At 36.7% G+C, this 22,958-nt stretch overlaps 5 protein-coding genes across 6 annotated transcripts; 2 read left to right on the forward strand and 3 right to left on the reverse strand.

Moving 5' to 3' along the window:
* Nucleotides 1-576: 576 nt before the first annotated feature.
* On the forward strand, nt 577-4,832 carry LOC107831075 (purple acid phosphatase 18). The gene is made up of 5 exons (XM_016658802.2): nt 577-1,012; nt 2,243-2,911; nt 3,749-3,937; nt 4,015-4,103; nt 4,374-4,832. Exons 1-5 carry the CDS (start codon nt 848-850, stop codon nt 4,594-4,596), a joined length of 1,335 nt encoding a protein of 444 aa, XP_016514288.2. The 5' UTR covers nt 577-847; the 3' UTR covers nt 4,597-4,832.
* Nucleotides 4,833-10,456: 5,624 nt separating this feature from the next.
* Nucleotides 10,457-11,563, reverse strand: LOC107831069 (uncharacterized). The gene is made up of 4 exons (XM_016658794.2): nt 10,852-11,563; nt 10,776-10,786; nt 10,670-10,693; nt 10,457-10,573 (listed from the first exon to the last, which is right to left on the reverse strand). The coding sequence occupies exons 1-4, from the start codon at nt 11,561-11,563 to the stop codon at nt 10,457-10,459; spliced, it is 864 nt and encodes a 287-aa protein (XP_016514280.2).
* Nucleotides 11,564-12,824: 1,261 nt separating this feature from the next.
* Nucleotides 12,825-15,712, reverse strand: LOC107831074 (CRS2-associated factor 2, mitochondrial). Of its 2 annotated transcripts, XM_016658800.2 has the most exons (5): nt 14,937-15,712; nt 14,202-14,329; nt 13,834-14,059; nt 13,592-13,719; nt 12,825-13,271 (listed from the first exon to the last, which is right to left on the reverse strand). In XM_016658800.2, the coding sequence occupies exons 1-5, from the start codon at nt 15,472-15,474 to the stop codon at nt 13,179-13,181; spliced, it is 1,113 nt and encodes a 370-aa protein (XP_016514286.1). In that variant the 5' UTR covers nt 15,475-15,712; the 3' UTR covers nt 12,825-13,178. The 2 variants fall into 2 exon arrangements, with proteins under 2 accessions (XP_016514286.1, XP_016514287.1); XM_016658801.2 differs by lacking the exon at nt 13,592-13,719 and having other exon boundaries at nt 13,086-13,271.
* Nucleotides 15,713-16,487: 775 nt separating this feature from the next.
* LOC107831073 (uncharacterized) lies at nt 16,488-17,850 on the reverse strand. The gene is made up of 2 exons (XM_016658799.2): nt 17,399-17,850; nt 16,488-17,224 (listed from the first exon to the last, which is right to left on the reverse strand). The coding sequence occupies exons 1-2, from the start codon at nt 17,688-17,690 to the stop codon at nt 16,677-16,679; spliced, it is 840 nt and encodes a 279-aa protein (XP_016514285.1). The 5' UTR covers nt 17,691-17,850; the 3' UTR covers nt 16,488-16,676.
* Nucleotides 17,851-18,873: 1,023 nt separating this feature from the next.
* Nucleotides 18,874-22,569, forward strand: LOC107831072 (protein FATTY ACID EXPORT 5). Its single transcript, XM_016658798.2, has 3 exons — nt 18,874-19,193; nt 21,111-21,198; nt 22,277-22,569. Exons 1-3 carry the CDS (start codon nt 18,995-18,997, stop codon nt 22,347-22,349), a joined length of 360 nt encoding a protein of 119 aa, XP_016514284.1. The 5' UTR covers nt 18,874-18,994; the 3' UTR covers nt 22,350-22,569.
* Nucleotides 22,570-22,958: the final 389 nt, after the last annotated feature.

Below are 22,958 nucleotides of genomic sequence, written 5' to 3' on the forward strand. Positions count from 1 at the left end.
ATTGTTTAATATGAATACAATGTTTGGATAGATTGTATCGTTTTATGTTATTTTATGATGTTATGTTATTTTATGATGTCACGTACTAATAATATGAAGAATGAACTTACAACCTTACTTAAAAAAATAATAGGCAACTATGTTATCCTACCAAATTTGTCGTTTTATAAATTGATATTTTTTAAACAATATAATTAAATTAAAATAATATTGTATTTAAAATAACAATATAACACTTCAAACAAGCATTAACGTAAATATGAGACAATTTCAGCTATATCTTCTGGGGGTTGATTAAATAATTTAACTGGTCCGGGAAGCTCATGTTCCAAGTTTAGAGCTTCATTTCTTAGACTTATTTAGGACATTCACTTTTTTAATTGTACAAATATTCAAGCATTTCTATTGAAGCTATGTACTATGGCAGTATTATTTGAAGAGAAGAGAAGAGAAGATAGAGAAAAAACAAAAGAGTAACCACCTTAGATATAATGTTCCGAAATGTACAAATCCAAAAAATAAATCCTCAAACAGGAAAATGTTAAATGTACCCAACAGAACCAAGTTCATTTCTTCGTGCAGTTGATTTGACTATCTATAAATCCACCGACTGACATTCTATTACTACCTTTTTAATAAATCGAAAAAAGAAAAAAAGGAAAAAGCGGGGTGATATTGGGGTTGGTTATTGTAGGTGTGAAGCAAACAAAAAGCGCGTTGATTGGGGGGAATGGGAAAGCAAAAGCCAAAAGGAGGAAAAAAGAGCAATGATTAGGGGAGTGAGAGTATCAGGACGCTCATTTGCCAAATTTGAAAAAGCTTCATCCAAAATACATCAGCACCGATCATGGAACTCAACGTGAAGATAATAATATTACAATTACTCTCTTTGACGGCTGTTTTGTTGATCGGCGTAACAGTCAGAGCTGGAGAAGGAGAATACGTCAGACCTCCACCTCGTAAAGCCTTTCGTTTGCCATGGGATCCAAAGCCTTCCTCTCAGCCTCAGCAGGTAATCATTTCACAATTTCATTATAACTTGCTTTGATGTGGATTCACAATTTTAAGTCAGTATAATCATTACTCTCTCCCCTTCAATTTCTGAGATGCACTTTCCGTGTCTCTAGAAAAAAAAGTTTTCTCTATTTAGAAGTAGTTTAGTTCTAAACTTTCTATTTTACCTTAAGGAGATAATTTATGGAGTAAATATCTATCACTTGATTTAGATCACAAGTTTTAAAAATATTTCTTTTTTAAACTGTGTTATAGCCAAACAACATCACATAAAATGGGATGGGGAGTGTATTTCTTTTTATGACAGTGCGGACTTACTAATCATATATATATTTATATTTTAAGCAAAAATTTCAGCTGCAACATGTAGATCCGCCCATGCCTTTCTCGTTTATGTCATTTGGTGTCAATTTCAACTGATTTTACTCAAGTTTTTTTGATTTGAATCCGGATTACAGCTGGATACTGTAGCTTAGCATAGTCTAGGAGTACAACTTAGTCTTTGTTATAATTGCTATGAAATCAGGGGAGCTTAATTATTAGTATTTTTTTTGTCTGTTAACGGTTTCTGGCGGGTGTGAATGTTTTGCTAAAACTTTGTTATTCCTCACTGATCTTTGAGCTGTTGGAGTTACCAATTTTAATTGGTGTCTGTATTTCATACTTAATAAAAAAGAAGTTATGATTTTCTAGGTGTTGCTTTCTATGACCTCCACAGTTCCAAATGCAATGTAACTAAGTTAGCATTAATAAAGCTCGTAGACGCCAAGGTTCTTTTCATTATCCGGTCTTTCATTTTCTTTTTGTTTGTTCAAGTTGGTTTTATGTCCTGTTTAGGAGGACCTAAAATCTTTCCATGGACATTAGTTAGTGGAGTGTAATAATGGCGAAAGGGTGCTTCATGCTTGGTGGTGGTGGTGTGGGGGTGTTTAAAGGTGGTTACATTGTCCTAACTCCTAAGGTCACAGTTTGGAACTTGGATTTTAGATAAGAAAAAGAAACACATCTGTTAAAGCTGCATTTTTCATATCTGGAAGAGGAACAAAATTCAAAGGAAAGGAAATGGGAGGAAGATGGTACGGAAGACTTACTCATATTTTGATGGAAATACTTTTGAGAAGCATGAGGAATGGAGCCTGTTATCTCCTCCTTAAGTTACATGTATGCTGTTTTGGTGAATAAATGGAGCCTGTATATTTAATCATGTGAATTGATATTCTCTTGGCAGGTTCACATCTCATTAGCTGGGGACAAACACATAAGGGTGTCATGGGTCACAACTGATAAATCTTCTCCTTCAATTATTGAATATGGAACATCTACTGGAAAATACAGTTTTAAAGCTCAAGGAGAAAGTACCAAGTACAGTTACCTGTTATATAGTTCTGGAATGATACACCATACTGTGATTGGACCATTGCAAGACAACACAGTGTACTTCTACAGATGTGGTGGAGAAGGTCCGGAGTTCCAGCTCAAAACTCCACCATCTAAGTTTCCGGTTACTTTTGCTGTGGCAGGAGATTTGGGCCAGACTGGATGGACAAAGTCAACTTTAGACCATATAGACCAATGTAAATATGATGTTCATTTGCTACCTGGTGACCTTTCTTATGCTGATTATATTCAACATAGGTGGGACACATTTGGTCAACTGGTTCAGCCGCTGGCTAGTGCTAGGCCATGGATGGTGACTCAAGGGAATCATGAAAAGGAAAACATACCATTCATTGTGGATGAATTTATATCTTACAACTCCAGGTGGAAGATGCCATTTGAGGAGAGTGGATCTACTTCAAATCTCTACTATTCATTTGATGTTGCAGGGGTTCATACAATCATGCTTGGTTCATATACTGACTATGATGAGTACTCTGATCAATATAGATGGCTGAAGGTTAGCTGAGCTCTCATTTATTCCTGAAAAAATGGAAATCTTCTGCTTTTGAAGAGTGTTCTGATATAAAAGTAGAGTCACAGTTTAAAGAATAATATGACACTTCTGCTTTTGACCATTTGGTTCACTTATGACATTTGTAGTATTTCCTTTGCTTTTGACCATTTGGTTCACTTATGACATTTGTAGTATTTCCTTTTTCTGGAATTTAATCTCTAGGAAGTCCTAATCTGCGCCCCCCCCCCCTTCCCCCTTCTTTTTTTTCTTTCTTTTTGGCTGCTCATTCTTTCAGATTTCTAGGTATTTAGGTTATTTTTATAGAAAGTTATGAAAATTGTAGGGGAAAGCACACTTGGTATACGTATTGAAGAAATTAAGGACGTTAGGCATGTAGCTTTTAAAATGTAGACTAGTAAGCAGCAAAATTTTCCTTATGGCTGTTTAGAGTTAAAGTCCAACTTGTCTATCTTTTCTTAATAAGCTAAATGGTATTTTTTATTAACAAAATGGGAAAAGCTCCCGTATACAAGAGGTATACCAACAAGTAGAGAATTTATTATTATGCTTATAAATGAACACCTAGTTCATTTTGTGTTTCATATTAGCACTAGAGGCTTCCTTCGAATTTCACACAATATCCATATGATCTAGCCTCTATCTTCTGGTTATTCAACTATCTAATTGTTTCGGCGGAGGGGGAAGTCAGGTTGTATGGCATGTAAGGAAATTATTCAGAGGAAAAAAAAAAACTAAGAATTCCTTGGCATGCTTAATTGAAAAGCATAGCGACATGTCGTTTTGCTAATATAAATGCATTTATTGGAAATTCAACTGTAGGCTGATCTCCTAAAAGTAGATCGTAAAAAGACTCCTTGGTTGGTTGTGTTATTCCATGTGCCATGGTATAATAGTAACGAAGCCCATCAAGGTGAAGCTGATGACATGATGACAACTATGGAGCCTTTGCTGTATGCAGGCGGTGCAGATATAGTGTTTGCTGGACATGTTCATGCTTATGAGCGCACGGTATGCCTGGCTTGCTTATTAGCTTCTTATTCTTGATATTGGATGCATAACACACCTATTCTCTTCTTTGAAAACAGAAACGAGTTAATAATGGTAGACCTGATCCTTGTGGTGCTGTTCACATAACAATTGGCGATGGAGGAAATAAAGAAGGTTTAGCGCGCAAGTAAGTCTTCCTTGAGTAATTTTTCCTGCTTGCTGAGCACAGGATCCATAAAATGAGAATGGAAGTAAAAACTCGTTTAGATCATAAATGGTCTCTGTATTCTTCTTCGCATTTCTTTCACACATTTAGCTTAGGAGGTGGTTCATCATAGTTGAACAACTTTAACGTGCAAAATTTGGATTTTAGAAGTTTCTAGGTGCCACTTTAGTTAAAATTAGAGTGGGAGTTATTATGATGCTGAACTTACATGTCTTGACAAATTACTGACAGGTACAAGCTACCCCAGCCAGATTGGTCCGTCTTCCGTGAAGCAAGCTTTGGCCATGGTGAACTTGCGATAATTAATTCAACTCATGCCTCTTGGAGTTGGCATAGGAATGATGATGATGAACCAGTAAGGTCTGATCAGGTTCAGATTACCTCGTTGATTGGTTCAGGATGCAGCAGCGTTGCAGGCAGTCATGAACTAAGAAAAATCCTTGTGGATCCTTAGCTCTCTCTTTGAAACTGAACTCTTAAACAGGCATGTATATGTATAGTCAGGTGATAGTTATATCTATTGTTACGCCATTATATCCTGGTCCTTTATTATCTTGGACTGCGCCTAGTAAGACCTCCGTTTGTAATAGTTTGATCTATTCTGGCTTGTTTTGAAGTAGATTAGTACTATAAATTTTGAGAAGCCAGAGGCTTTGATGTCTTTATAATCTCTGTTGCTGGTTTAGGTTGCACTTTGTGTGGCTCAGATGTTTATAGAAATGTAGCATTTCTGGCCTATTCTTCCACCACCCACATACACATTAATAGAAAGAAAAATAAGAACGCGTGATTGGGCAGATTATTCATCCAACTTGCTTGCTGCATCCAATATATGTATTTGATAAGAAAACCAGTATGTAGGATGAAGTCACATCGATTAGGGCCAGTTTGGTTGGATTCTAGATTCTTTTCTGATCATAAAAATAGATTAGACATTGATTAAAACATATTCTGCAAGTGTGATTTTTTTGTACAGAAGAATGTATCGATTAAGGTATGGAAAGGACCATTGGCTCCTTAGTTTAAGTCTCTAAATGAAATGTAACTCGTAAATTCTCTTTCCTTTACGGGATTATTACTTACGTACTCGCCTTCAACTACCCTTGTACTTGACTACCAATATTAGTTCTATCACCAGCAAATAATTTATACATTAAGACACATGAAGCTGACGAAGATAGCCAAACCACAGACATCAGTTTTTCGCATTTGCTATATTTAAACATCATTTGATGATAAAGAAGCAGCTGTAGTAGTACAGAGACTACCAACCCAAAAAAAAAAATGAAGATCATTGTATAATCGATTAAGAGGTAATACATAGAGGCTGAAAGGCCTAGTATCTTGGTATAGCACCCTACTATTATCAGCAACAAGGCTTTCCGCGTGCTTAGGTGAGTGTCAAAAACTTGACGATGAGTGACAGAGAGAGTATGTCTACTTCCATGCCATAGGAAAAAAAGTACGGAAAAGGCCCATTCATGCTAGTGAACTATACGAAATTGGACACATTTACCCGTCATTAAAAGGTGGTCTCAATCCTGCCCTTGCCGTGTATAGGGTAGCTCACATATGCCATATATTAGACGGGCAACCCTAATAAAATATTTAGCACCAGATTTTGACACGTGTCACAATCTGGTGCAATCCATCTATACCCTAATTTAAATAACAAATCAATTCGACCCATCACCCTTATTTTAATAAACCGACCCGACCCAGTACCATCATACTATATTATAAGCGGGAACATGTCAAGTGAAAAGTTAAAATACCAAAATGTCCTTACAAATCTGAATGACACTATTGCCCGCCCTTCTATTAAACAATATTGTAAATATTTTTGGACATGAATGTAAACACAAAATTATAATAAATAATATCTTAAAATCTACTATTAAATGTTAACAGAGTTTATTACCGCATATTGGATGTATCTAAAGACTATTCGTTTTTCAAAAGTTAACCTTTTGCAGTTTCAGAATTCTAAGTTTGGCTTTTCAAATTTCTAGAAGATTTTAGATGTCTTATAGTACATCAATTTTAATAAGGAGACATATATTTAACAAATTAAAAGTATTTTTTAAAGGCAACATGTACAATTACTGTAGATTCAAAGATGTTGTCGAAACATTAGAACAACTTTTTTGCCCTTTAAAATTCAAATAACTATCCTAAATTAAAGTACAAAAATATAATTTCAAATGTTTGATGTTGGATTTCAAGAACTAACTTGGAGTGGTAGGAAATTTTTTAGTTCCTTTAACAATAATTGTACGTCTAATATGGCAATTAGTAGTTTCACCTTTATTACAAGAATCTACAGGAGGACTAAAGGGCTAGACGTTACCTTTGGAAAAGAAAGAGAGAGACCAAAAGGTAATGTAATCTGAGTTTTGAATGGTATTCGGAGCCATGGTTCGTTTCATGAATGCAACATTAAGAGCTTAACAAGAGGTAATGTAATCTCTTTGGATACATAATGTAGCTTTTGGTTCTTGTACATTTTGGAAGCATAATGACGAAAAAAAGATAATTCAATGCTTATGTTTGATGTTGGTTGGACTTCCAATGGATTTTTTGTGTGGATAAAATCATAAAAATATTCATATGATGAGATCTCATGTATTCAATTTGTGTAATAGCAAAGTTAGTTTTTCTGTCTTTTGTCTCAACTACCCCCCCCCCCCCCTTTCTCCTAACCGCTTTTAGCTTATAGCTTTTGTTTGTTTTTTTCACTAGATAGCAACATTTGATGTATTGTTGTTTCACACAATATCTTTGCCATTTGCTCTTACTTTTATGATATTACAAAATTATTGAATTGTTTGTTATTTATTTTCACTTTTCACTTTAATTACCAGATCAAGATATTGTTCTGAGTTAATATTATTGCTTTAATAAAATTAATTAATTTGCTAATATGTGACAGTCACTTTCTTAATTATCAAAATTATTTTGCACAAAAAAACCAAATAAATCCTTAACAAAGAATCTTAAGTTATTAAATTTACACAAATTTCATATCCATTTTTTTGGATTTTCTGGAAAAGATATGGTCATGTTTCTTTTTTTCTTTTCTTTTAGGGTATTACATATATTTTAATCTTTTCCTTTTCCAATTATTTTCTCAAAGAAGTATATAGGTCATATATTTGGAGTGAAGAATTCTTATGAACAATATAAAGATGACTCAACAGTTTGTGCTATTGGCTTCTAAAGAAAATACACAACTCATAGGCTATAAGAATTTAAGGGAACCGTCAGTCATCAGATTTTTTTTTAAATTGAGTTAGCTAAATAGGAACAATATTTATTAATTGTAAAAAAAATTCACTTTTCATTTAACGACTTCAATTTTATAATTGAAATATATTTTTGATAACATTTTATGTAACATCAAAATTTTGGTACTCATTGATATGGGATACACGCGCATCGCGCGTGTCGAAAAACTAGTATTTTAATAAGCCCCTATCCTATTTTATTTCCCCCACTCTCTCTCTCACTTCGCTTTCTACTCCCAAATCCCAATTTCTCCTCTCACTATAGCTGCTCCATTAGGGTTCTTTCCCAAATTGACATAATTTCAGAATTACTTAGGTAGGGTTTATTTCTTTTCTATGTTCATGAAATGTCGCAAACATCGAGCTCTTCTAACCGGCGTATAAGAAATTGTCGATGTGGAAATGTTGCGCTCCATCTCACTTCGTGGACTCCTGAAAATTCTGGGAGACGTTTCTTTAGGTGTTATAAACCTAATGTAAGTTAATATTTTCTTTTAAATTTTCAGATTTGTGTTTATAGGATTTTTTGGGTTTTTGAATAATAATCAAATTTAGATGTTGTGTTGCAGCCAAGACCATGCGGCTATTGGGATTGGGATGATGACGAAATTCATCCAAGAACCACTATTGTCATTAACAAATTGAAAAGAGAAAAGGAAACTCTTGTTGGTGAAAATGATTACTTGAAGAAAAAAGCTGACTTTTTTTTTAGAGAGAAACCATGTATTTGAAGAAAAAGGTTGTTGATGTTTAGCTTGAAACTAAATCATTAAGGGATATAGTTGCTGATTTGGAGGCATATTCTATTATTAAAAATCTCCCTTCCCATACTGAAAATGATGGGAAGAAGAGAAAATATATTTGTTATGTTATTGTGCTTCCTTGTTGAGTTTGTTGTTGGTTATGTATTACATAGTTAAGTTATGTAGGTTTTGAATATTAGATGGAATGTAATCATATTTTGTGACTATATGAATGAATGGAATGTATGACTTTATGTAAATTTTGCTTGTGTAATTGTTGATCTTAATGTAATATGTTTGCAATAATCTAAGTGCAAAAGTTTAACCCAGAAAGATGGTTTGAGCTTATAATGTGCAGCTTAGAACGACTTTTAGTAAAATTTCTACACTTGTTAACAGTGTGTATCTGCAAGAAGTTCAATTATGCCTGTCAACTCAAAGTTATTGAACAAATATACCCTCCACAGGTTCCAGCTACACACCAACAGAGGGAGTCGACTACAAACATTCAAGGGAGTTGAACATACACAACCTGAACATACAGTCTCTGAACATACACAATTTGAACATACGCAACCTAAGTATACACAATCAACATTTAGCACAATAGTCTATCCTATATATTTTTGGCTACAAACCAATAGACAGATTTGGCTACAAACATTCAAGGGAGTTGTTCTAGCTATGATAGTGCATATGAAATTAGCAGCACTATATAGGGGCTACAAATATTCTGATTTGTCACAATTCAAGGGATTTGGATACAAACCATTAGCCTGAACAATAATCTAAACAACACTTAGAACAATATTCATTTGCATAAAATCACTTCAAGTCAAATAAGAGGTTTGAATTCACCAAAAACCAACACCTAGAATTTCATCAAAAACCAATAGCTTGTTAACAAAAAACCAACAACCATAACAACAACCTTAATGTAAGTTCTTAACACAAAGACACCTACCCTTCACAATTTGACGCCATCTTCAATTTCTTCTTTTTCTTGCTTCATCTTGGATATCCTTGAGTGTGACAACTGGTTTCCCCTTCCAAGTTGCCTTAGTTGGTGAGTAAGAAAAATTTGATGGAACTGCCACACCAACTGCATCTTCACAAAATTGAATTCTTCTTGTTCCTGTTGGTGGCGTTACATTCAGCTTTCTAACTGCAAGTCTTGTTTCTGATTCAACAATAACCAGTGGCCTTATAGGTGGATCTTCATCGGTACCAATAACAGGACCATAGCCTTGTGATAAACAAGTAGTGGCATAAGAGGATTCTTGTGTCTTTTCTGTCACAGGTTCACTGTCAAAGTCCATTCCTTCATCTTTGGGAGTAGCAGATGCAAGTGAAAATTCTGGAGCTGAGATCTGACTTGAACCACCTTTCTGGTATTTTTTTCCTTGATTTTGAAGTCTCTGTAGTGGTTTTCTCCTAGCACCCAAAAACAATTATTAGAAGTTGTGACAACTCCCTTGAATTGTGACAAATCAGAATTCTTAGAAACCGTGGCACATCAGAATTCTTTACCTTGAAACAACCCCTAGCATTGTGGTTTTCACCACCACAATTGCTGTCTGTCATCACAACTCCCTTCCTTGAGTAACTCCACTCCCCAACCCTCTTCTTTGCTTCATCTAGTTCCCTGGTTCTTTTCACTCTAGGTCTGCCCACATTCTTGGAAACATCAGGAGGTTCCATTGCCTGAGCTGGTTCTACTTTCCAAAATTTCCCCCTAACTGGCTGGAGCTTGTGATTGTAAGTCAATGAATATGCTTCTTTGCTATAGTACTAGTGGATTTATGACAGTGGCTTACCCTACCAAAGTAAAAATATATTAGTAATTAGATAACATTAGAATGATTCAGTGAAAGATAGTTGTGTCTCATACCTTGTCATACAATATAGCCTTGATTTCATGGGGGCATGGGATACCAGATAATTGCTACACTCTATTGCATCTTTTCTTTTTAAGATCCACAATATGTCTATCATCACCTTCACTAATTTCATATCTAAAGTCGCCATTAAACTCAACCTTGTAGTAATGTGCTATTGCCTTATAGTCATTATACAACTTCAAAGCATATGGACTGAAGTCACCATTCTATTTACTAATGTCATCTCCATTTGTAGCCAACAAATTCATAACCTTTATCCTTATCTCCTCTAATATCTTGATGATTGGCATATGTCTTGATATCAGAATCCATGCATTGAATAATTCAGTGAAATTATTGTCAACCATCATGTTTTTACACCGAGTATCAACATATGCTCTGCACTAAGCTTGTGGTGGATAATGCAATAGGTATTTAGCAGCAACAGTACCATAAGATATCTCATCCAACTTCTTGAGTTGATCTTTGAAATCTTCTTCATAAGTGCTCCAAGCACTCCACTATAAAAGTTTCTTCATCTGTTCACTTCTCCATTTTTTCTGCCAATTAGCTTCAATATGTCACACACAAAACCTGTGGTGAGCATTAGAAAGTACATTCCTCACATCATCAAGTAAACCCTATTGACAAAAGAAACATAAATGTGAGAAAGCAAAATAGACAGAATAGAAAAAGAAAACAAATAAAAGATGAAAGTAATACCTTTTGCATATCTGAGATGAAAGTAACTCCATGACCATCATTTAGATCCACAGAAAGCTTCAGAAGCTCGATAAACCATCCTCAAGTTCTAGCATTTTGTCTACCACAACCCATGCAAGTGGGTAAAAATGATTCATGTTATCTTGACCAATAGCCACTAGCAACTGGCCCTTATATCTCCCCATAAGAAAAGTACCATCCAGCCCAATAAATAGTCTCAAGCCATCTTTCCAATCCATTTTCAATGCATTGAAGCATATATACATCCTTAAGAACTTTCTTTTCCCTTCTTCAAGAACATCTTTAGAAATATTAATTACAACATCAGTGCCAGGATTAGATTGTCTAAGTTCTTGCCCATAGGCCTCAAGTTTCTTGTAGTCATCAACAAAACTGCCCTCTAACTTCTTAAGTGCCAAATTCTTGCCCCTTTTAAGCTTAGACATGGACACATTTAATTCAAACCCAGTCTCTAAATCATCTTTCATTTCCTTCAGGCTATATTGAGGATTGTACGACACTTTTCTCTTAAATAGGTGTGCTAAAGTATTCTGATCAACCCTAGGATTTTTGAAACAATGATGACATGTATAGACATCTTTCCATGTCTTCATTTGATAGCTATCACTATTGCCATCCTGTGAGATATAACATCTAAATGGACAATCAGTAGCACACTTATAGCTAGCTCTAGTTGAATCAGTTTTGATCACTTGCAACCCTCTTCTATTAGCCAATGCATAGAAGTTCACTGCCCTTCTAGCTTCTTTAATATCCTTAAATGTCATACCTAATTCCAACTCCTTAAAATGTTCTAACCTATCAGTTACAACCCTTTTTTTCTTTAATAATAGCGTCAAGTTCTAAATAATCATATTCAGAACCTTCTGAATCATAAAAAATACCACCAACCAAACTACTTTCACATTCAGAAGCTGCATCAATGTCTACATAATATTTCTCTTTATGATGAACAATATTTTGAGCAAACACCCTAGCTTCAAACTCATCCACAGCAAAAAAGCTAATCACATTGAACTTTTTAGAGAATAAGTACTGAAGAGTCCTCACACCATCATCATCAGTTACCAGGTAGTACCTCCCCGAAAGTCCAGTCACTAAAAGCTGCTCGACTGAGCTAAATCCTAAATTTTTGGTAAATTCTTCACAAAGACTTTTATAGTTGACAAGGCAAGCATAATAACCCCACAAAGTGTACACATGCTTCTGATCATATATTATTTCAGGTGAAAATACTCAATTACCCCCATAGTGCAAAGGAATAAAAAGAGCGACAAGTGAGAGTCCACAACAGTAAGTAGAAAGGCATAAGCAGGACCACAATCATTTCGAGTAAAAGTATTTCAAAAATATACGGTAACGAAGGACCACAACCAGACAACAAAATCATCAATTACAACACATTATTCACTTTATTTTATTCTTTAGTAGGATAAAGTGGCATAAAGATATCAATAAACAACAACCCCATTATAAGACAAGAAATCCTAACCCCACATATAAAATACAAATAAACGAATTTCTGACCCACATATATAAAAAGGAGAAGAAGACAAAAACATAACATACCTGTTAAAAGCATCAAGCTTTCGACTTGTCTCTGAAAACGAAACCCTAGAGGTCCAACTTTGTGGTGTGGTCGGCTGAGGAGAAATTGGGATTTGGAAGAAAGCGAAGTGAGAGAGAGAGTGGGGGAAATAAAATAGGATAGGGGTTTATTAAAATATGGTACTGGGTCGGGTTGATTTGTTATTTAAATTAATGTATAGATGGCTTGCACTAGATTGTGACACATGACAAAATCTGGTGCTAATTATTTTATTAGGGTTGTCCGCCTAAAATATGGCATATGTGAGCCACCTTATACACGGCAAGGGCATGATTGAGACCACTTTTTGACGACGGGCAAATGTGCCTAATTTCGTATAGTCCACTAGCATAAATGGGCCTTTTTCGGAAAAAGTATAGTTTCAATCAACATTGTTTCTTTCACTAAATTACTCTGCAGAAAACATCTATTTCAGAAGCTTTAGCGTGAACATTACATGTAACTAGAGTATCAATCTATCAACTACAAGAATTCACTAATTTTGGCCTGTTGAAAGAGGACTGGTATTGCAATAATTACAGCCACTATTCCCTACTAGCATTTCCTTGGCATCTATGAGTAATGTGTGATCTGAGCTGCCTAATTTAGCACAAGTCCAAAATAAGAGAACCCAGGATAATGTCATCAAACATAATGGCGAGTTCTTCTATTAACAAGTTCAAGCAACAGTCGAGAAGTCTCCCCAGATTCATTTTCCAAATGAAGATTGTGAATGCCTTGCTCTGAGATGGAAGCTCGAAATTCCAAAACACATCTGTGAGCTTAAGTTCCATTCAGGAGCCGGAGTTCTGTTCTTCATCTTTTTTGCCTCTCCAGAGAATAATCTGCTCATCTTTGAACAAGATAGGAACACATGGTACCAGATCCTGAAATTAATTAAGCGCGGAATGAAACTTTCACAGTCATCCACAGAAAAAAGCGGGGTGATGCGGGGTGGGGATGAGGACACATAAAGTATGAACGAACAAGTTTTCAGAGAATGGGGGAGAATCTTTATCCTAGTTCAGTAGTTATTTGCCTTATTGTCACAGATGGACAGATGTAGAGGTAAACTGACAATTCCTGAGATAAAGCTTCATTTTTTAAGACCGAAAAGGGGTAACCAATTTTTGTTTAAACATTGCAAGGATATTTTTATTTACATTAATAAAGAGTTGAAAGCTGATGCAGCATTTATGAGTCATACCCGTAATTTAACACCGATTCTTTTGCAGTCGCTTGTACCCACGTGGGTACAATCTAATCTAATGACTTCTTCTGTTTCAAACGCTACTCTGACTTTGTCCACCACATACACATACACTCCATTTCTGCCTAGAGGAGTAACATGTAACAATCAGCAATTACAGAAGGCAAATGTTAACTTGTTCCCGATAAAGAGGAGAAATTAGGAGTTTAACTTGGACTCACAAAACACAAGTTACTCACTGAGTTTCGTTAAAGGAGGAGCATTGAGCCCTTTGTTCCTCATCGCCTTCGTTTCTTCAAATGTCAGGCCATCAGCAACATTCTTCACAAGCTTTGGATATATTGGAGCCAAAGGCTTCCACAGCATCACAGGAACAGTAGGTCTACTTTTGGGATCATAGTTTCGACCACGATATAAGAGTAAGATATTGATATGGCGATAGACAACCTTTCCACCTGATTTGTCCTACAATGACACTGTGCGTTGCATCAGCAGCAGAACTGTTTATTTTCTTTTTGTGATGAGTCAGCAGAAGTGTTCATTTGTAAAAGGTTAAAGAAATCAACATTCAAAAATATGTGTCAGCACTGGCATTTAGATCACAAACCTCGAGATGAGAGCATACATTATCCATATTAAGTGTTGGCACCCCCAAGCACTTAATCCTTACAGCTTCAGCCCTCTTCCAATGGCTATGGATGTCTTCCAGCATATTGTGTGTAACTCCACCCCGCCCTAACACACAGTAATGCCATGATAACCGTATAAATGTGGATCAAATTGAATTGAACGCAGTGGTCATTATACCAAAAGTGGATGTCAATGAGGATAAAAATTATATTTAATGATTTGTGAAGCTGAAGCCATGTATGCAAGAATATCCACTTAACTCAACTACTTCAACTTGAGTATTATTTGCGGTTACAATATGAAATCTTTGGATTTCTTCCAATTGATTCTTCAATATTCAAAGAATTCATCCTAATAATTGACTAATTTTATGTCGGCCATCAACTTACTTTCAGTTTACCAAGCTAAGATGGAGTTCATATACACGATATACCATAACTTTTTGGGGAAGTACATAGTAACAAAATGTATTCAGAATGCAAATATAAATGGCTCTATTTTACATAATTTTATCACAAAAGGCTGGCAGTATTCGATATTCACCATATTAACTAAGCCACAGGAAAAAAGGACTAGTTCATTTTGCTTCAGTAATTTTATCTTTTGGCTTATATCCAAAAACTTACTCCATTTTTTGCACAGGAAACTCAACCAAATTGGGTGATAGATAAACTGTAACTTAAAATAAGTTAAGGGGCATTACTGAAATTACCCAAATTTATTTGGCGAGAGCAATCATCGTGACGATACTTTTCAACTAGCTCCGCCGTTTCTTCCTCGGAGAGCGGTTCTCCGAGAACCAGCCGCCGCTCTTCAGCTACTTTCTCCAAATCCCCCGACTGTAAACGCGGAGCTGAAGTCCCGGTCCATTTTCTATCAAGCCGTCCCGGTCCAAACGGAGAGAACCGGGTCGGTTCACGGAAACCAATTGGCTCGACCGCCGGGTTGGTCTCAGAGTAAGAGTATCGATAATCAAAGGGCAAATCGGAATTCACAGTAAAGTTGTGAACTTTTTCACAATCTTCAGTGGATGAAGCATTCTGTTTCTTTTCTCCTTTTTTCTTTTTATTGGGTTTCCGGGGTTTTAAGGTGGGAGAAAATGGAGGGTCGAAATCTTCTTCCTCTGGCTGAGAATGGAAAAGGAAATGGGGAATCTTGATGAATGATAAAGAGGGGATACTGGGGATTTTGGAATAGAGGGTATTCTGTGCTTGACGGGTTAAGTGACGCCATGGAAATAGCTTCGACATACTCGGCTCGTATAACTTTATTGCTCTGTGTGTCGAAGCTCTGAAGAGCAAGAAAACTTGGGGACAAGTTGGTTGATTACGAAGTGTTGAAGTAATGTGGAGAAACAAAAATATAAATTGCCAAATCTCTTTTTTCTTTTTCTTTTTTACGTATCCGGTGTTTCTATGGACAATTTGTTTGGAAGAAGTTTTTGGGATTTCTTACAAAGACAAAACGTACTCCATTTGATAATTGTTATTTAAGAAAGTTCTTCAGTATTGCCTAAACAAGTTTTTACAAAGAAATTACTTCTCAAACAAATAAGGTCTAGGCCACTAAGTTTTAAAACGTGTTATTAGAGTCCAAAGTTTGTTTCCTTATATACTCCGCTTACAATGTTGAGATTCGCCTTTCCATCGTTTCAAAAAGGTGAGATTTGACTAAACTGAAATGAACGTTAAGGTTTGCATTGCCATCGTCTTAGAGATGTAAGAAAAAGGTTGCACAGAACTTTGAGCATAGGCCAATATGACTTTAAAACGCATCACTAGGATATAGACTTGTATCCTTTAATTCAAATGAACGTTGAGGTTTGCTCGCTCAATGTTTCACGCAGAGTTTTGCTCTCATACAATTTATAATAGTATATGCAACTTTAAATGTTTCACGCAGAGTTTTGCTCTAATACAATTTATAATAGTATATACAACTTTAAAACGCGTCACTAAAGTCTAACGCTTGCTTCTTATATACCCAATATCAATTTCAAATGTTCCTTCGAAGTGAATTTGCCTAGGGTATTACACTACGCGTCTGATTCTTATTTAAAACAAGCTTCTAACATCTACATAAGTGGAATGTGTTATGACAAAGATTTTGCATAAGGGAATGTTTGATTCCCTTTTTCTTTGTGGTAATATCTTTCAATTTGAAGAGTTCTTGCCCATGCATGGATTTCCTAATTTTAAACTTATTTCTCCTTTTCTTGCCATGCTTGTTCTCTGAATTGTAACAGTACTGCGAAAGAGTGTTCATTTTGAAATAGTTGAGAGCATTAGCTGCTTCAAAGTGCAAAAGCAACAAGAGTCAGAGTACACTGAAAAAAAATACAACACAAATTGAACAATCCTTGTACTAGCATACTCATTGAGAAAGAAGATTGGATGTGCTCAACTAGCAATCCAAATCAAGTTCAGCAAACTTAAGAACATTCATTTAAATTTTAGTCACAATTAGAGAGCCTTTGCTTCAGTCTATCATCCTTGCATCTCCTCTGATCTCCAACCATGGACTCAAATACATCCAACAAATGATCCAATCCTTCAGAATCTTCTTCCCCAACAGCTTTCAAAGCATATACAATGCTCTCAATTGTGGACAAATATCCAGCTCTAGGTTGATGCCTTACTTCACTATACAAGCTCAGCTTCTCTACATCCAACTTCACATGTGGCAACACCTTTAACCAAGGATTCTCATTATACATTCTCTTTGCCTTTGCCCATGTTCCATCCAGTACTATCAGATTTTTCACTTCAAAATCTATCTCCTCCATGCCAATCGAGTTTTCACTTGGAAAAAGCAGCACTGACCCTGGAGGAACTGCAACTTCAAACTCCTCCGATTCTTGATACTCACTGCTCCCATTCAATGGCTTTCTCTGTAACTTTTTTACTAAAAACCCTTTTCGTATATCATCAGTAGCTGCTCTAGAGCCAAATAGCTTACTCAAATCTTGATTCTGAAAGGAACAATTTGCACCATACTTCTCTATAGTAAAAGAAACAACAGCATTAATATCAAAGTTGGAGTCTTTAATGTTTATGCTACTCTTTTCATCCAAATTTTGAGAAGCCATTTCAAGATTTGAGTTCAGCAAACGTATAACAAATTGAGCTTCATAATTAACATCAGAAACTGAGATTACACTTAGATTTTGCAGACCTATAGAAGCAATTCTTGTTGAATTGAGAGGGTGTTTTTTCTCTAGACTGTGTTGAAGGATTGTGACAGCCACGGAGTTTTGGAGACATGGGGTCTTCAGTCGGGTGCAGAGACAGAGGCGGATCGGTTTTGAGCATGATGGGCACATGGGTCTCTTTGAATGACCCGATTCAGTCACCATTTCTAGGGCTTGAGGCAAATTGTGAGCTCGAAAAGGTAGAGGATTCTTTCGGGTTAAGAAATGGTTACCACCTGGCAATGAAGCAACCCGATTCTTGAATTGCAATTTCATGTCTTTCACAGTTCCATGCTAACAGATTTTTTCGGGTATGGTCGAAAAGGAAATAGGACAGGTGTGACCCGACCCTGGAAGATGCAGAACGAAAGGAGATGACGAAATAAGTCCATGGGAGAGAAGTAGAAAACATATGTGAATAAATGACAAAAATCGTCCCTCCTGGTTGGGGTAATTACAAATGGTGCTATAAATATACTTTGAGCAGTTTTAAATCTCTAAATTTATCAAAAGCGAGCATTTTTGGTAACTATCAAATAGGAGTGTCAAACGGGCAGGTCGTGTCGGAGGGGTCAAAAGCTGGTAATGCCAAAATGTATAAATATTTGACCTAACTCATATTTAATACGGATAAAAAATGGGTTAACCGGCGGATCTATATTATTCATGACTTCTTGAATATGATCACTTTTGAGAAAATTCTTAGTCTCCTAAACTTGAGGAATCCCAATTTGAGAGTTTACAAATATAAAAATTAAACCTATTAGTTATCCATTGGTTACCCATTGATTATCCATTTTATAACTGGATAATATGGTTCTTATCTATATTGGACCCGTTTTTAAAAAATTCATTATTCAACTCATTTTGTACTGGATAATACGGATGAATAACTATTTTTTTAACCATTTTGCCACCACTACTGTCAAATATTTAACAAGATATGGTTGTTAGATTTAACATGAATTGTGAAATATTTTTTTTAATAAACTGACATTTAGAAATGCAATTTTTGCAATTTCTGTTTTTTAATCTATATTTGGAGTTTAGGTGTAACTTTTTGAGGTTTTTTATATATATTTTTTTAGTGTTTGGTGTAGTTGGTATTGCGATTTTTGATATTTGGGGACTTCTCTAGTATTTTGAAATTTTCTTTTTATAGTTTAATAAATATTTGCCTGAGACCAAAATTAATCATTTTTGACAAGTTTGGAGGACCAAACCTGTTCAAAAGTATATTCAAGGAACTATGTTGAATCTATCACAAACATAAAGAACCATTTTGTCAAACATATGTTGAGCGTGGTGCACACAAGCACCCTGGGGTCAAAGGGACAACCTGCTGATTTAATTGACCATATTAGCCTCGCATATTTCATATTTTTCAGTACATTCAAGAGACATCCTGAGGCCAATTTGGACAGGCAAGGCAAAAAGTTGGAATCAGTTTTATATGCCAATGCCATGACCAGTTCCATAGTTTGAAACTTGGAAAGTCTAGTCTTGCTTGATCTATGAAATCTTGAGCTAATTTTGCATAAAATTCAAATCTTGGTGGAGTATTAGTAATTGGTTAAAAGATGCATGATTTCTGCTTCACGATCCCTTATGGGTTAATTTTGGTATGTGGTGGTGTCATTGGATATGCCAGCAAAGGAAGCACAGCTTCACTGGCTGGAGGTGCGGGTACTGGATTTGCTCTCATCTTAGCTGGTTACTTGAGCCTACAAGCATTTCACAAGCGCAAAAATTCTTACTTTGCCTTGATTCTTGAAACTGGTATACCCCTTTTCATTTCCTGATCTGGATTGCAATTTGTTGACCAAAAGTTCAGGAAGAATAATGTAAAAGAGTAAGAACATTACCTAAAAATAGCGCAATATGAGTTGGCATGCTTTCATTTCGTTTGATGAAGGTGTTATGCAATCCCATTGACTACTGGTTTTGGAAGAAATACAATCTCATTGAGAAGAAACCAATAGATGGTGGTTTGCATGAGAAATAATGGGATGCCTCTTAAAGTAATATGTAATACCTAGATGCCTCAAATTAGATATAATTCCTTCCTACATGTTACATGGTGAAAGTGGTTTCTTCTGACTGCTAAGTTCATTATTTTTGGCTTGAAATCTTCATTATCATCAATATATCATCGTGTCACGGGCCCAAATCCTTACATTGGGTAGCGGCACCTGCTCGCCCGTGCGGCGCCCGCGGTTCCCCTCGCCGCGGGCCAGCCTTCTTCCTTTCCCAGGATTCCCAAGCACGATCCTGTGCCTGTTGGTGGGACTCGCCCGTAGGCACGCCCCAACTTGTGCCGCCCGTAAGATGCCTAGGCCCTTGGCCCTAGACATGTCGTGGCGCTTCATCTTAGGATCACAATCCATGCGTGCCCTGGGGGATTGACTTAGGACATGTCTTGTCCTTAGCCCAAGACTGAGCATCGCTCCCGCGTGCACAGCCCAATCCTCAAGCTTACACTCGTCTAGTGCATCCGCGACTAGCTCGTGCCTCGCCCGAGTAAGGCAACCTTTAGCCCTTGGCCATTGTCATGCGCGTCTTTCGTGCCATGCCCATACATAGCCCTCTTGCAGCACGCTTCCATTCCGAAGTAGTGCAGTGTCGTCCCACAACTGCACCTTTAGGCCAATGGACCCTTGCTTGCATGGTTGAACCAAAGCCAAGATCACAAGTCAACACATGATGCCCCTATGACAGGTGCGTCAAGTATCCAATCGGCACGGAGGTCTCGTTCCAACATTCGGCAGCCCACGGGGCTGGCCGTTCCACACATCGAGCCTCCAGCACCACTTTGATGCCCAACGCAGGCCCGAAGGCGTTGCGCTGTCCACACGAGTTCCCAAACTCGTGTGGATACCTTTGACACTCCTTTGAGACCTAGGCAGGCCCTTGAGGTTGCCCCCAAGGTAGCTCGTTCTATACGGCTCGGTGGCAGCACGCATGGGGGAGGCAGGTTGGAGCTTTCATCACCTATAACCCCCTTATATATGCTTAAAATTAAAAAGCCCAAGTTGCCCGAGTAGACTGCTCTACGTCAGACCATCAGAAGGACCTTTTCTTACCAGTTCTTGGCCGAAATCACAACTCCAAAATGCGAGTTGTGACAATCGGCTTACAACCATCTCTATTTCTCTGGGAGGAGCAACTATTATCAAAAGAGAACTCTAAAAATATTACCACATTATATGGTGTACAAAACAAAACCAAAAAGAAGATGGTAAATGATTATGCACGTTTCCTCTCAGCATCTCCTTCAACAATGATGAAGTATTGCGCAAAGACACAAAGAGTCACAGCATCCTTGGTGTGGATATACAATTTTCCCAGTCCCCCCTCCCCCCCCCCCCCCAAAAAAAAAAATAGGAAGAAAAGGTCAATAACTAGAACGTACAAGACTACTTTTGAAGGTTGAAATCTAACTGTTTCCCAATGACCAGAATTCTGTAGTTTCCTACTTGTTATGGTGCTTATCTGCTACTTCTTCAAAGTTTGTTGAAATAGAAATGCTAGCACGGAGAGAATATATTAAGTTTTTGTTTGTCTGGTGACAGCATGATTACCTTCTGATTCAGAAAAGAAAAATCAAAATTTCATCTTTTTTGTTTCTGTTAATGAATTTGCTTTTTTGTTATAAACATGCGGGTTTCTCCACTCACTTTATTTGGTTCCGAACAGCTTGTGCAGTCATGTTAACATGGGTTATGGGACAGCGGTACATGCAAACTTCAAAAATCATGCCGGCTGGCGTTGTTGCTGGTATCAGGTAACTGCTAATGAAAAGCATGCCATACTGGCTTTCTAGTCAATTTGCTTCTTGTTTGCTGTATTTTGTCTCTTTAAGCATAATAGGTTTGTGTGGTATGAATATTTTATTTGAGGCATATCACATAGGGCAATATATGAAGATGTTCTATGCTGGTCATTATATCTGCGGTACTAGTACATCAGCAGCAAACAAAATGTTGGGTTCCTTTTAAAGAAGTTGTTCGATTTTGTTTAAAGCGGATAATAGTGAAAAAATATTTCCATGTCTATCCATAATACATGAATAAGAGCGAATTGCTTCAAAAGTTCATCCCATGCAATATGGGACAGGATGATTTGTTGGGAGGATGAAAAATTTGCTTATCTTCGCTGCTGTTTTCAGACGCTATAATATAAGAACAGAACAGACTTCAGTCCTGTTGTTTGTTCCATGTATTAATTTAGAATACATGATAGTTATCTTATACTTTTCTAGCTGTGTCAACATGTACTGCTGTGTTACTATAGCTTTAAAGTAACATGCACAAGACCTGCAGTTACAATGTATCTATCTCTTTTTATTCTTTTTGGTTAATTATGCAGACTAAAAAGTTCTGTGTAGGGAGCCTTTATCTCGTTAAATCATCATTGCAAATATAGAGCAAATTAGGGGAAGAAGAGAGTGGAAGTTCAGTTCATCTGTCTAGCCTTTGCAAGCCGAAACTGCCTTATGTCCCTCAAAAGCTAAAGATTGGTCATATGAAGAAATCTTTGTAGATCTTAAAAGTTGGAAGCTTCACAAAAATTTAATGGGCACTACATAGTTTCTTATTGGGTTAATAGAGAAGAATCTTGCTTGCTATTCTTATATGGGGATAGGGATGGCAATGGGGCGGTGCAGGTGCGGGTTTATACATATGCGGGGCGGTGCGGGGTTAAACATATGCGGGTGCGGGGCGGGGCGGGTCAACATAACAACAAATTCAGTTTTTTGCGGGTGCGGGTGTATTTATTCTGTTCTCTCTCTCTTTTGCGGGGCGGTGCGGGGTTAAACATATGCGGGTGTATTTATTCTGTTCTCTCTCTCTTTTCTGCAGTGCCCTCATGACTGGATTTTACCTCTATAAAATTGCCACAGGAGGAAACCATTTCCCACCTAAGACTGAGTAATACCATCTGATTTGTTTATTTGGAGTTCCAATTCCATACTGTATGTATTGATTATTTGCTGTACACAGCCGGCTGAAAATGCACGTTTATTGAATACAATGGGATTACTTTAAGGTGTTGAACATTAGTTTTGTGATAGACAAATTGTCTTTACTTTATGGTGTATCAATGTAACAAATCAATTATTGGTCATCCTTTTTTATAACAATGGTGTCCGGTCTATCTTGCTCGCACTTCAATTAATCTACCGGGTACTTATTATCTCCCACCAATATGGGTACTACGCGTACCAAGGCGTAGGCAGATGAAAGGAATCACACTTATCTTTGCTTTCATGGTGTATAAATCTGCCAAATCCATTATCGGTCATCGTTTGGCTATTTGCCCCAATGGAACTTAGGGTTAGCTGTTGAAATTGCAAATGTAAAAGTTAAAAGGCCGACTATTTCTTTTGATAACGCTAAAAGGCTGATTATATACTTTTCCACTTTATATGGAGAGGGGGGCTTGTTGACCTTATTTTGATGTTTGTTTATAACTATATATAACCATTTTAACTTTTCATGAGGCATCCGGCAGTGTTACTACGTTAAATTATTCTGCAATCTC

Source organism: Nicotiana tabacum, chromosome 2, assembly GCF_000715075.1.
Source record: "Nicotiana tabacum cultivar K326 chromosome 2, ASM71507v2, whole genome shotgun sequence".
Classification (NCBI taxonomy): Eukaryota; Viridiplantae; Streptophyta; class Magnoliopsida; order Solanales; family Solanaceae; genus Nicotiana; species Nicotiana tabacum.

What these genes read in the sequence shown, in the direction of transcription:
- LOC107831075 (XM_016658802.2), top strand. Translation starts at nt 848, where the DNA reads ATGGAACTCAACGTGAAGATAATAATATTACAATTACTCTCTTTGACG. An exon ending in ATCAATATAGATGGCTGAAG is followed by an intron (nt 2,912 to 3,748) that starts GTTAGCTGAGCT and finishes ATTCAACTGTAG; the next exon opens with GCTGATCTCCTAAAAGTAGA. An exon ending in AAAGAAGGTTTAGCGCGCAA is followed by an intron (nt 4,104 to 4,373) that starts GTAAGTCTTCCT and finishes AATTACTGACAG; the next exon opens with GTACAAGCTACCCCAGCCAG.
- LOC107831069 (XM_016658794.2), bottom strand. Translation starts at nt 11,563, where the DNA reads ATGACATTTAAGGATATTAAAGAAGCTAGAAGGGCAGTGAACTTCTAT. An exon ending in TACTTGATGATGTGAGGAAT is followed by an intron (nt 10,574 to 10,669) that starts GTACTTTCTAAT and finishes AAACTTTTATAG; the next exon opens with TGGAGTGCTTGGAGCACTTA.
- LOC107831074 (XM_016658800.2), bottom strand. Translation starts at nt 15,474, where the DNA reads ATGTCGAAGCTATTTCCATGGCGTCACTTAACCCGTCAAGCACAGAAT. An exon ending in ATGTATGCTCTCATCTCGAG is followed by an intron (nt 14,060 to 14,201) that starts GTTTGTGATCTA and finishes GTGTCATTGTAG; the next exon opens with GACAAATCAGGTGGAAAGGT. An exon ending in TCCTCCTTTAACGAAACTCA is followed by an intron (nt 13,720 to 13,833) that starts GTGAGTAACTTG and finishes TTACTCCTCTAG; the next exon opens with GCAGAAATGGAGTGTATGTG.
- LOC107831073 (XM_016658799.2), bottom strand. Translation starts at nt 17,690, where the DNA reads ATGAAATTGCAATTCAAGAATCGGGTTGCTTCATTGCCAGGTGGTAAC. An exon ending in AACAAGAATTGCTTCTATAG is followed by an intron (nt 17,225 to 17,398) that starts GTCTGCAAAATC and finishes CTTTTACTATAG; the next exon opens with AGAAGTATGGTGCAAATTGT.
- LOC107831072 (XM_016658798.2), top strand. Translation starts at nt 18,995, where the DNA reads ATGCATGATTTCTGCTTCACGATCCCTTATGGGTTAATTTTGGTATGT. An exon ending in TGCCTTGATTCTTGAAACTG is followed by an intron (nt 19,194 to 21,110) that starts GTATACCCCTTT and finishes GGTTCCGAACAG; the next exon opens with CTTGTGCAGTCATGTTAACA. An exon ending in GGCGTTGTTGCTGGTATCAG is followed by an intron (nt 21,199 to 22,276) that starts GTAACTGCTAAT and finishes TCTTTTCTGCAG; the next exon opens with TGCCCTCATGACTGGATTTT.